General features: G+C 39.3%; 1 protein-coding gene across 1 annotated transcript in view; it reads left to right on the forward strand.

The window, feature by feature from the left end:
- The window catches only part of snta1 (syntrophin, alpha 1), a 70,280-nt gene extending 67,309 nt beyond the window's left edge, over window positions 1-2,971 (forward strand). The window contains exon 8 of the mRNA XM_079579302.1: window positions 2,030-2,971. Within this exon, the coding sequence (XP_079435428.1) occupies window positions 2,030-2,122 (93 nt within the window). The 3' untranslated portion in view covers window positions 2,123-2,971. The remainder of the gene's footprint in view (window positions 1-2,029) is intronic.
- Window positions 2,972-12,312: the final 9,341 nt, after the last annotated feature.

The following is a 12,312-nucleotide window of genomic DNA, read 5'->3' on the forward strand; positions in this document are numbered from 1 at the left end:
TGGTCTTTGTCCGTGTGCTCTGTCAGGCAAACGGAGCACATACGCAGCCTCTCCCACATGTCACATAGCTCCAAAAAAGCTCACGATAGAAGCTACCAAGCTCTTCCACGTGTTCCCTATTTAAATAAAGTTACGTGAAGTGTTTTCATGCGAAGTATATTTACACAGAAATGTAACATGTCGATTTTATAAGCAAATAAAAAGGGGGACTATATTGTGAGGCGTAATGATACGAGGAGCAAAACGTCCGCGCAGTAACTCCTAAAGACTTCCCCGTTCACTTCCGTCAATAACCTTTAGGAGTTACTGCGCGGACGTTTTACTCCTCGTATCATCACGCCTCACAATATAGTCCCCCTTTTTATCTGCTTATAAAATCGACACGTTACATTTCTGTGTAAATATACTTCGCATGAAAACACTTCACGTAACTTTATTTAAATAGGGAACTCGTGGAAGAGCTTGGTAGCTTCTATTGTGAGCTTTTTTTGAGCTATATGACATGTGGGAGAGGCTGCGTATGTGCTCCGTTTGCGTGACAGAGCGCACGGACAAAGACCAGATGGGGATATATTAACTCGGCTAAAGTGAGGTAAGAACATATCTCAGTATGTAAAAACGGTGGCCTATTCCTTTAAGGCTCATTCATGCTTCACAAGACACGAGAACTTCTTGTTCTTGCACCCTGAGCTGCAGAACAAAATGAAGTCACTTTTGCCTTGTAGCCATGGAAACATTCTGACAACAGTTCCATGGTGGTGAGGCAAAAGTGACTTTGTTTTGTTCTGCAGCTCAGGGTGCAAGAACAAGAAGTTCTTGCGTCCTTTAGTCTGCTCAAAAGGAGTGGGCCGAAGCAAAAGGCTTATAAGCACCCACCCCCAAAATAAAAAGATAAGATAAGATGATACTTTATTGATCTCACAATGGAGAAATTCACTTGTTACAGTCGGCGTTCAAGAAGATCACTCAGAGTTGTGCAAAAACAGACAGGAAAATGTGCAACCAGTAAAATAGAATAAAAAACGAGGTATCCAATGTACAACAAGCAGCAGAAATACAACAATAGGTGAGCAGCAACAATAAAAATAGGATAAAAACTAGAACAGGTCATATAAGTAAAATATTGGGGTGTAAAGTTACAGTCCTAGTGCAGGATGCTGGTACAGGGAATAAAGTGCAGCTGATACATAGATTATTGCACATGTTACTTTACAGTCTTATTGTACAACATTACAATGTACAATACTTATTGTACAATAGTGAAAAAACACAAAACAATAGTCAATAGACAATAGTCAAAACAATAATGAAAACAAAGACCATAGTGTAACAAAACAATAATTAAGAAACAACAGCAAAAGAATGGACCACAACACTCGCAATATCTAGTCTATATCTAGTCAATTACAAAACATCACACCAAATTGGCTATTTTAACACAAACCAAACTTACGAGGCACTATTTGAACTGATCCAGTAATAAATAGAAATGAAACACAACAACAACTGTCTCCTTTCATGTACAAAGTCTAGTACAGAGCAAGTAACAAAAGGTGATCATTAATATATTTCTTTCAAATGGTTACCAATGCCAAACATTAGTAACATTACCAAAAATCACTAGTTTTAAGTGAAAAAGGCACAATAATGTCCATTCCATACTGTACTCAATGATCTTGCGACTTCCCAGTTGTCATTGCCATCCTGAGTATGATATTAATTTATATTTTTTAATGTACAGAGTATAGTGTAAGCCCTACATACTGTAGTGTAGTGTTTAAAAAGCCAGGAGCGGGCCAGTTGAAGAGGGCAGGAGCTCCCAATCAACAAACCCCCACCCAGCTGCCCTAGCTAGCTGATTTTGTAGATGATGTTCCTATACTGTGTGGTGAATTAAATCACAAGGTTTATGGCAATTGACACAAATGAAGTGAGTTTTAGAGTTTGCTGTAAGTTTTCTTTGTTCCTAAAAGACAAAAACGATACTTATGGCTAGATATTTTACTTTCTTTTTCTCTGTGCATTTCAGCAACTGGACCTCCACTGTTGCCCCAAAACTCTAGTCTTCATCATCCACTCTTTCCTGTCGGCGAAGGTGAAGCGACTAGGGCTGCTGGCATGATACAGACCAAGCGCACCCGCCACAGCAATAGGAATATTCAATATAAAACATGCACAACCGGAGACAGCCGAGTTCTGCCCGGTTCCCTGGTCTTTCGAGGGACTACAGATGGACTTTTGCTGATTGTATGGGTGTAATAGGGAAAGATGGTACAAAGGCGCCAGATTTTGACAGCCTGCATCTTAATCTTTTTTTTTTTTTTTCCTTTCTTTTTTTTCAAAGATCGCACCATTTATTGCGTTATACCACATTGTTTTGATTTGTTTTTTTGAGTCACAGTAAGCCTTTTGTCACGAGCGTCTTTTCATCCTTCAGTCTGTCTGAATGCGCTGTAAGCTTTTATAAAAGGACTCTTCTTCACGCCGACTGATGTTAGACAAACACTTTTCTTTTTTTGATGTTTTTTGTTGTTGTTTCTTTTAAATAAATGGCAGCTTGAGCAGAGTGACAGGATGAAAGCTCCATGATCAATGCTCTGTACGGATACGTGCTCAGACTGTCCCCGTGCAAAGCTAAACAACGCGGCGTTTAGGGCTGCAAAGTGAATCGCAATTGAGTCGGATTTGCAATTTAAATGGTTGCGGTTTGCAAATCACAAAAGCTGCAATTATTCAGGCGGTGTCCTCTCCAGACAAAAGAATACAGTTTATCATTTTAATGGGGTCTTGTGTATGTAAAAACCTGCAGTTCACCTCCAGTCCTCTCGAATATTAATGGTCCTGGGAGATGTTAAAATCTGCTCGGTGAACTGAATCTTGATTTAGAATGTGAATCTCAAGTAAAATAAAAATGCATATCACAAAAATGTGCACCTTCCTGGTACGTAAAGCGACATTTAGCACATAATCGGAAGAAAAAGTATGTGAATGTTTTGGAATTTCTTACATTTCTGCCTAAATTGGTCATAACATGTGGTCCGATCTTTATCAAAATCATAAGAATGAGTAAACAGTGACTGTTTAACTAATACCACTCAAGCTATGTTCATATTTTGAATGGCCAGGACATGTAAACATTCACAGGACAGCGTGGAATAAGTAAGTGAACCCTTGTATTAAAGGGATATTTCATAATTTTTGACATAGGGCCTCACTTCCTAGTTATCCAGAGTGTTGTTGATTTCTGGAGATTTTCTTTTGTTATGTATCCATGCAGTCCTTATATTTGAAGAGTTTAGCGGTGCTATGCTAGTGCTAGGCTAGCGCATGTCTATGGTAACTAGTAGCCTGCATTAAAAACCTCTTCAAAATCATGGGGTCGTCCTCCAAATGTTGCCATATCTGATTTTGTAGAAAGTCCCTTTGTGAATTCCACGTGTAGTAACGCCGGCCGCAGGTAAACAAAGTACTGTAGATCCGGTAACCTATAGCAGATCACTCCGCCGCTGTGTAGCTTACAACCAGGAAGCTGATGCTGCTCAAATATTTGTTATTTTAAATGCAAAAAGGTTATATTTCAAAAAGTATTTAGTCAACACAGACATTTATATTGGTAGTCTGGTGTTATAAGTGATTTGCCTCAGGTGCACTGTGCTTGGGTCAGACTGTTTTTAATGCAGGCTACTAGTTACCATAGACATGCACTAGCCTACCGCTAGCCTAGCACCACTAAACTCTTCAAATATAAGGAATGTCAAAAATCCTGAAAGATCCCTTTAAATAGCTGGATGACCCTTCTTCAGCAACAATAACTGCTTGGCAGCTTTGCAAATTAGACATGCACGATCAGGCATCTTGGACTATTCTTTACAAAACTGCTGCAGTTCAGTGAGATTCAGGCGGTGTACTTACTTATTCCTCCCTGTCCTGTGAATGTTTACATGTTATGGCCAAGAAAAATATGACAACATGTAAATGTTTGGGTGGTATTAGTTCAAGCAGACACTGTTTAATCATTCCTGCGATTTTAATAAAGATCAGACCACATTTTATGACCAATTTACGCAGAAATGTAAGAAATTCTAAAGCGTTACATTTTCCTCCCACTGTATTATCTGACCTACTGGTGCTGCCACACTCTTAATCTCTAATTAAGTGTGGAAATGGAGTTAATTTGCATCCACAATGATTACATGAGATTACTGTTCCAGCATTTACTAAAGTCTGACCCATCCCTTTGGAGATGTCTTGCTGCTTCCAAATTTAAATTGTGCTACTATGAAAAAGTATGTTTGATTATATGTTTGGAATATATTTCACTTGTACATGTCGTCGTTTCACAACAACAACTTTTTTTAATGTCACTTTTTGTTGTTTTAGCATTTAATGAGGTAAACCAACAGCTAACCCACGCTTTTATCAGACTGTTATCTGTGTAATTCACCGCTAAAAGTGGTACGATATCGCTCTCATACAAAAGTAAGCCCTGTCGTTTTGCTACTGTCTAATGTATTTTAACCGTTCTTAGTTTTTGACAAAGGAGGTCGCATAATCAGTGAATTCTTTCAAAGCTGTTAACCTCCTAAATGACACTATTTTAGTACGAACGTTTGTTTCTGTCGGATTATTTAATAGATTTTATCACCTGTTTTAACTGTGGAACATCTATATTTTTGTTGAGATTTTTATTGTTATCAAGGTTTGTGTCGTTTGACGAAAAAAAACAAGAAGCGGCCTTTTCTTTGTCCAACCCCTAAAACTCTAGTATTAATATATTGCCAGACTAAAGTTGTTTTAGTTTCAAGAATAAGATGTATTGTATATTCTTATTTAAATAAAGGTGTGCCTTGCCGGGTTGTTTGTATATAAACGTAATAAAAACTTTGGTAACTTTCATTACACTTTTGCACAGCCTGTTTTTGTGTAGACACACCAAAATTGTTAGCCAGGAATGGAAGGCAGTATTTGGCATTTTCACTTTTCTTATCCACTCGGCTACACTCAACTGGTGGTGCTTTAGAGACAAACCTTCCATAAAAAGATTGTAATTTCAACTCATTTTGCTGTTTGAATATAATATCACCAAATACAGTGTTTCCCCAATATGTCTGCGAAGGCTCTCATTCATCCAGGGAGTATCCATAGTAAAAAAGGATAAATCATCAAGTTGAGGACATTTCATTTCTAGTCACACAAGCTTCCTCTCAGCTCTTAGGTCATAAAAGACACTATTACCCAAACTGCAGTGGTCTATTGCTGGGTTTCAGGTGACTTCACAGCATTCAGAAGGCCTATAATATACCCCACTGGGTACAACCAAAAATGTGATGATGTCACAGTACCCAGTGGGAGGCAAGAGCCAGTTTTTCCTATTAACTGCATTACACTTTCACGAGTAGTAACTAAAAAGAAAATGTATGAATTACAAAAATGATCATTAACATCATTAACTTGTTCTGCTCTGCTGCTGATCAATGGGCATTGACGACCCACTAGCCACTGATGACTCCAGTTGAGGCAAGAAAGTATCGCGATAAACGATATTATTGACTCTACGATACTGGGAGACTGTCCTCCAACAGAAAACGACACAAGTGGTCGTTTGTCTTATCCCTGACCATATTAGACGTTTGCTAAAACAGCGCCCCCAAGCTCCCAATGAGGGTATGTACATTACATTTAACCCGATTCAGAAACAACTTTATTTTACGTAGTATTTTTGACCACTTGCGGTGACGATTCCAAAAGTCAAATGCAAAGAAATAAATCACAAACTTGCTAAATTAGCCCCACATGCAATAAGGAAAGCAGTCACAGGTCTTCACCCCCAGGAACTGAACGTCCAGCTGTGCCAAAGGCTCTCCAAGCACGCTCTGCGCTATTACGCATCACACCTCCCCAACCGCAGCAGCGGCGACTATTCACCACTCTCATCATTTATTATATTATATGTGTAGGCTAGGACACCTGTCGACTCTCAGGCATAAAAGTAAACCTTTGTTCTAAAAGTGTATCATCATATCCCAAAAATACCACACAAGCTGCAATTAACATGAAATATAATGTAACTCAATCTGCTTCTGTTGAAAATCAAAGTTTAACAAAGAAAAAATTGGGGAAAATGGTAATAAATGTACAGACGATAAATATCGAGGCCAAAAATATATCGTTTATCTGTTATATATTGAACGATAAGTCGATATAGGAATTATCGTGACAGCCTAAACCTCACAGTCAGGGAATCGAACCTGGGAGTGTGTGTGTCATTTTGACCAAAACATTGTTTGTCTTATGAAAGTTCATCATTATTTCTTCTGTTATAAACACATCAAAGTGAACACCCAGTGTCTGCGTACATTGGTGTTTGAGCGAGAGATTGAATGGGTGAGTGCTTAGGTGGAAAACCGCTATACATAAACTGAGACCATTTCCATTTATGGGCCAGCTTTGCTTACATGACAAAAATCGACAAGCTCCTCAAGTTGCTATTTATTACTTTTATGCTCTTTTGGGACACACAGAATTGCTTTTGTTGGTGCATAGTTTTGCCACCCATCCATACGCCGTGCTGAAAACCTTGTTCCGTGTCCACAAAAAAGTCGATTATAGCGACAAAAACGTTTTCTGTGTTTATCAATCTCCGAGAAATGTGAATCCGAATGCAACTCGGTACTGCTTTCTCCACACTGACGTTCTATAACTTCAGCATACGGTCCTGTCAGCCCTTTTTCCCTCCAGCTGAGAGCCTTAACATCCTCGGAGTGTCTTTAACAAGCTCCCCCTCTGGTCTGGACGACTGTAGCCTCCTCATGCCTTTATTTAACGGTGCCAGTTGGTGGTCTGACACTTTTATTAAGTCCATAGCGCTCTGTGCGAGGCGCCGTGATGGTGATGATGAGATGCTTAAGTCAGCAGGGAGGTGATGGGGACTGTTGCGCCCGCCGCTGCTGCTGCTGCTGCTGCTGCATTGTAAAAGTGGCCAGCAGCAACAACCACTCTCAAAGGCTTTTACTGCTTTCATCACCGAGCCGCAGATGGACAGATCCACATTTGTGCATACACTTACACACCGCGGTTGGGTGTACATGCAAAAATCAGCAGTATCTTTGTAAGGATGCTGACCTTCCACAAGCACAAGGTTCATACAAAGTGTTTTTCCCAAAGACGAGACGACCGCAGACACAGCTGGGATTCAAACCGCTGTCCTTCAGGCTCAGCCGACCAAAGGGATTCATCCACCAGGCTGGCACAACATATTTTATTTTAGTTTTAGTCTTTTGACTAAAATGTAATTTAGTTTAATCAAGATTTAGAAAAAAAAAAACGTTTCAATTTTAGTCTAGTTTGAGTCGACTAAAATTGCATGTCAATTTAGTCGACTCAAATGAAGACTAATTTAGTCGACTTATATTTATAATATTCATTATAATCATATTTAATCGTGGTCCTCGACTTCATGGAGCTGCTTCCACATGAATAAAGCTCAGACCTGTTCATTTGGCAGTGAATTTAAATGATATGAGGCTTTTTCAGACGGTCAATAGAAGTTTGGATGATTTTAGTCTCTCCTTTTCTTTTTTTTTTTATATGCACACTTTATTAATTTTCTTGTTTTTAAACAGAAACAAGCATACATAGAACACCACACCGACCATTAATCATTCCACTTGTACACTAAGGTTCAGTCAGCCAGTTGGTGAAAGCAGACCAAGTACAGTCATATTGATGTATCTTATTGAGAAGACCATAAGTGACTTTCTCATAAGACGCTAATTTGACCATTGTTGTTAACCACTCCTCATAGGGTGGAGGTCACTTTTTCATCCAATGTCTTCATAGAATCCGTTGTGCTGTTGTGAGAGCGAGTATTATCCATCGTCTTTCAAAGGATGAAAAGTGTGAGTCCGGAAGTTCTGTGGTTGAAGCAAAAAAAAACCGGAGAGTTTTGCATAGTCTCTCCTTTTCATTTTTGTTTAGTCTTATGTTAGTCAGAGTTTTAGTCACATGAGAAAGTTTTAATTTAGTTTTAGTCCTATTTTAGTCGGCAAAAATATCACTTTGACTAAAATTAAGACTAAATATTTTAGTCGACGAAATTAACACTGCTGGCACGAAGCTGAACTCTCTCCCTTCTCTTCCTTCTGTCCTTTCTAACCACTGCTTCCTCATGCTTGAACCCGTTTATTGCCGTCCCACGCCTGATCCGGGGGTTAGGTTTAGGGTGAGGGGGGTTAGCAAGGCAACTTTATTTATACCGCGCATTTCGTACACAAGGCAACTCAATGCACCCACACTGATCTTACACATCGTTTTAGAAACTAGAAGGTCTTTCAAATGAGGTCTCACACTGGCATATAGTTGTCAGCTCTCCTGTCAATACACTTTGACATTTGGATATATGCACAATTGCTAAACCTAGCTCTAACCAAATCAAACATTATTTCTATACAACAACACTTTGGCAGACCGAAGTGCTTTCCATAAAAAAAAAATATATATAAAATGTTAACATTAAATGACATCAACAGGTTAAGAAACGTGGGGTCCACTCCAGCTCCTTAAAACTGAACTTTATAGCCCCCTGAATTTCGGATAAATTGTGTACATATTTTTATATTTGAGATTTAAAGCAGTACAAAGTAACTCATGCCCCAAGAAGCGCCACTGCAGGTGTCGTAGCATGTTTTTTTTACTCATTAATCGTCCGTGAAAGTAAATACTACGCAGACAGAAAAGACAAAGGGAGAGAGGGATATTGTTCATGGAGATCATTTTTTTTCACTCAAGCTTGGCTGTAAATACTGTTTAAGTGGCGCTTCTCCGTGATTCCATTAGTGTGTATTGGGGCCTCCGACCCGGTGCAGGGAAAGCTGCAAGTGTGGTTTTCTGGCCAGAGACACCAGGGGGAGATGAAAGACCCCCCCGATCATCCCTTTAACACTTGTATTACCCCCAGAGGGACTACGGAAAGGATGGATTAAGGTAAACAAGTTACTTAGTTCTGCTTTAATTTGATTTGTCCTGAGGGTTGGAGAGAAAACAACTTAAATGCCCTGTATGTTTCAGAAAAGAAAAGATCCATTTCATGATAGTTTTTGCTCAATTCTTGATCACCTTTTCTAGTATACTGGGTGACTTAAAAAAAAAAAAAAAGAATACAAAGAGAGAGAAAAAAACAGCTGGATCACATAGAAGCCAAGAGATACTTTGACTTTCTGGACATCTTCCTTTGTCTTTGTTTGCATCTTTTATCTTTTAAAACAAACTCTGTTTTAAATCCGTGACTAAATGCTCTAACCATATCGTGGGCAGAATGTTTGTCCTTCACTGCTGCTTGGGGACATTAGATCATATGCTAGTGTTCATGGGAAACAAGCTTCAGCCATCTTGTCAAGTGTCGAAATGTCAAAAAATAAAAGGTTATGTTTCTGTAATAATTGCTTGTGTTGATGCCGCTGGTTAGTCTTATATTTTTACACCAATGAAGAGACAATTTTATGAAGAAAAGTTGATTTCATTTACCACATGGACAACACAAACACAACAAATCACTCTATCAGAAATCACTGTATTTCATATGTGACTACGCCTTCTCTCCGTATACCGCAGCGCCCTTTGTTGAAGTGTTTCCATGGTGACCAGCGGGCGGCCCCCGTCCGTGTCTGTATCCTCCTGAACTGTGGTGGTTTTTGCCGCTGAAATTGCCAATCAGCCTCTCAGATTCACCGGAGAGCCAGAGGAGATGGTGTGAATGTATTTTGATTAACAAAAATGGAGGGACACTTAGGGGGGCGCGAGCGGGAACGGCCCGGGAGGCGTCGACTGAAAAATAGGATGTTTAGTTGAGAACGCAAACAAGGAGCTCGGAGGAATGTGGAACTTGATCATATGAAGAGCGCAATCCTATTTTTCCAGAGAGCAAACACAATGACGCGTGATAAGATTATGCACTATAGGCGCACGGAAGGATGCAATGTTTGACCTCGTGGCCTCTTGAAATCACAGTGGGATCTGCTGCATATCGTGGGCCAGTGTCTCAAACCATGATGGGGTAAACAAGGTGCACAGACTTCTTTGTGGTTATACCGGTGCATCAGCAGAGAAGCTCATATGTGCCCCTGTTCATTTTGGACATTCGATCCAACCGTGTCACCCTTAAAGCCCTCAGCATTGCACGTGATCCCACTGTCACTTCAGTATGGAGGCTGTGGGCCAGGAGAAGGACAGCTTCATCCACCAGGCTGTCCAAGTTTAAAAAATCAAACCAAGAGAGGCAGCAGTAATAGGTCTAATAGTCTTGTAAAAAAATATCCGGAATGTTAGGGGGTTGGCAACCTTGTTTTTATGCTAATATAAGATGTTGGGAACGTATTTCATGAATATGCCAATCTTGTATCACCTTCGTTTGTTTTTTATAAGAAGAAATGAGAAGAGAATGTTTACCAAAAAGTCGCATCTTCAGCCATGCACTATCTGTCAGATAAACAAGATTTTCTCATGAAATCCGCATTTGTAGCTTGACATATCACCTCACAGGAAATCTTAGCTTCATTGGTTTAAAAATAAACAATTTGTGTCCGTTTTTGCATAGTGGAAACAAGATGGCCGCCATAACTGAACTGGCTGATAGTCAGTTCAATTGTTGTATCTTCAATATTTTACCAGATTTTTGGACATAATTTACACTGTAGATAGACTTCACTTCACTTTATTTCATGTCCCCGATGGGGCAATTAGTTTTGCAGCACAAGATACATAAAAGTAGATACATAAAAACAGACAGGAAAAATAAAAATGCATTCATTCACCAGTTCAACAAGATGCCGAAGTGCAAAACCTTACAAAAACAGAGTCCTTGGCAATTTTTGTACAACAACAGAACAAGAGAATACAACAACTTTTTTCCCTCACACTGAATTTGGTGCCTGTAAACTCCTTTTATACTCAGCGTTTAGAGTGGAGATGGCTACAGGTATGAAGGAATATTTGTATCTGTTTTTCCCCACCAATGGAGCCCTAAGCCTCGAACCAGAAGGCAAGTAACAGAATTCACAATGAAAAGGATGAGCATCATTAGCCAGAATACTCAGAGCCTTCCGCGTCACCTGTCCAGAATACAGGTCAGAAAGTGGAGTCTGAGGAGCTCCCCGAATCTTAGCACTCAAATTTACAATTTTGCTGAGTTTTTCACTTTCTTCAAGTAAAAGACTTCAACGTTACGGAGTGTGCAACATTTCATATTCATCGGTTAATGCATGAATAAATTATTTGAAATTTTGTCTGTGAATGTTAACCACAATGTATCATTTTCAACTATGTACTGTTGGCACATAAAATAGAGCCAGATTTGTTGATGACATTAACCAGAAGTTCAAACAGAGGCATCAACTCCCATGTCCTCTCTTTGACAAAGTCCACAGATCGTTTTTGTATACTATATGACGTGTATAATGAACATGCAGGATGTATTGATGTTTGGTGCCACTAGTGAGATCCTTGGCACATAATCTTATCACGTCTAAAAGGTGCAAAGCGTTATACATCTATATCATCTAGGGCTGCAACTAACGATTATTTTGGTAATCGATTAACCGACCGATTATTTTTACGATTAATTGATCAATCGCTTGGCTGTGAAAGGTGCATGGAAATTGTATTTTTTTCAATTTTTTTTATCACATAAAGCTAAAGTGGCGCCGCTTGAGGACATGTGGATGGAGTAAACTTAAAGTAAACGTTTGTAGGAGGCTCTTTGTGCTAATTCTGCTTTGATTGGACGAGACAAAGACAGATATTTATGAATTTTCCGATGTACAAAACGCTGCAGACCCTAACTTTAAAAAACAAAGTAGGTTTTCATCCAAAATACACAATTGTCATGTCTTTTTTGTTCAAATTTAGTCTGCGTTTACTAGAAAACGATTAATCGATTACTGGAATAGTTGACAACTATTTTAGTAATCGATTAGTTGTCGACTAATCGATTAGTTGTTTCAGCCCTAATATCATCTCATCTCATCCCAGTATCAGTTCATGACGTGTGGCCAAATTCTCTTTAGCGCACAAGAATACATAGTTACAATAAAACATGAGAAAGTGAAATTAAGGTAAGTCTCCCAATTTCTAAATAAGAAAGGTGAATCTTCTCTCTTCTCCACCCGGCCTCCCTCTCCTACTCTAGCGCCCTCAAGGACACTGACTTTGAGGAATATGGAAATACTGCAGGTTCATTTTCATTGCCTTTGTGGATTTTTGTGTCTCGATTCCATTTGAACTGGTTTAGGAAGGCCAAATATTTCCCGGTAACTTGAC

The sequence above is a fragment of the Gobius niger genome (assembly GCF_951799975.1).
Source record: "Gobius niger genome assembly, chromosome: 20".
NCBI lineage: Eukaryota > Metazoa > Chordata > Actinopteri > Gobiiformes > Gobiidae > Gobius > Gobius niger.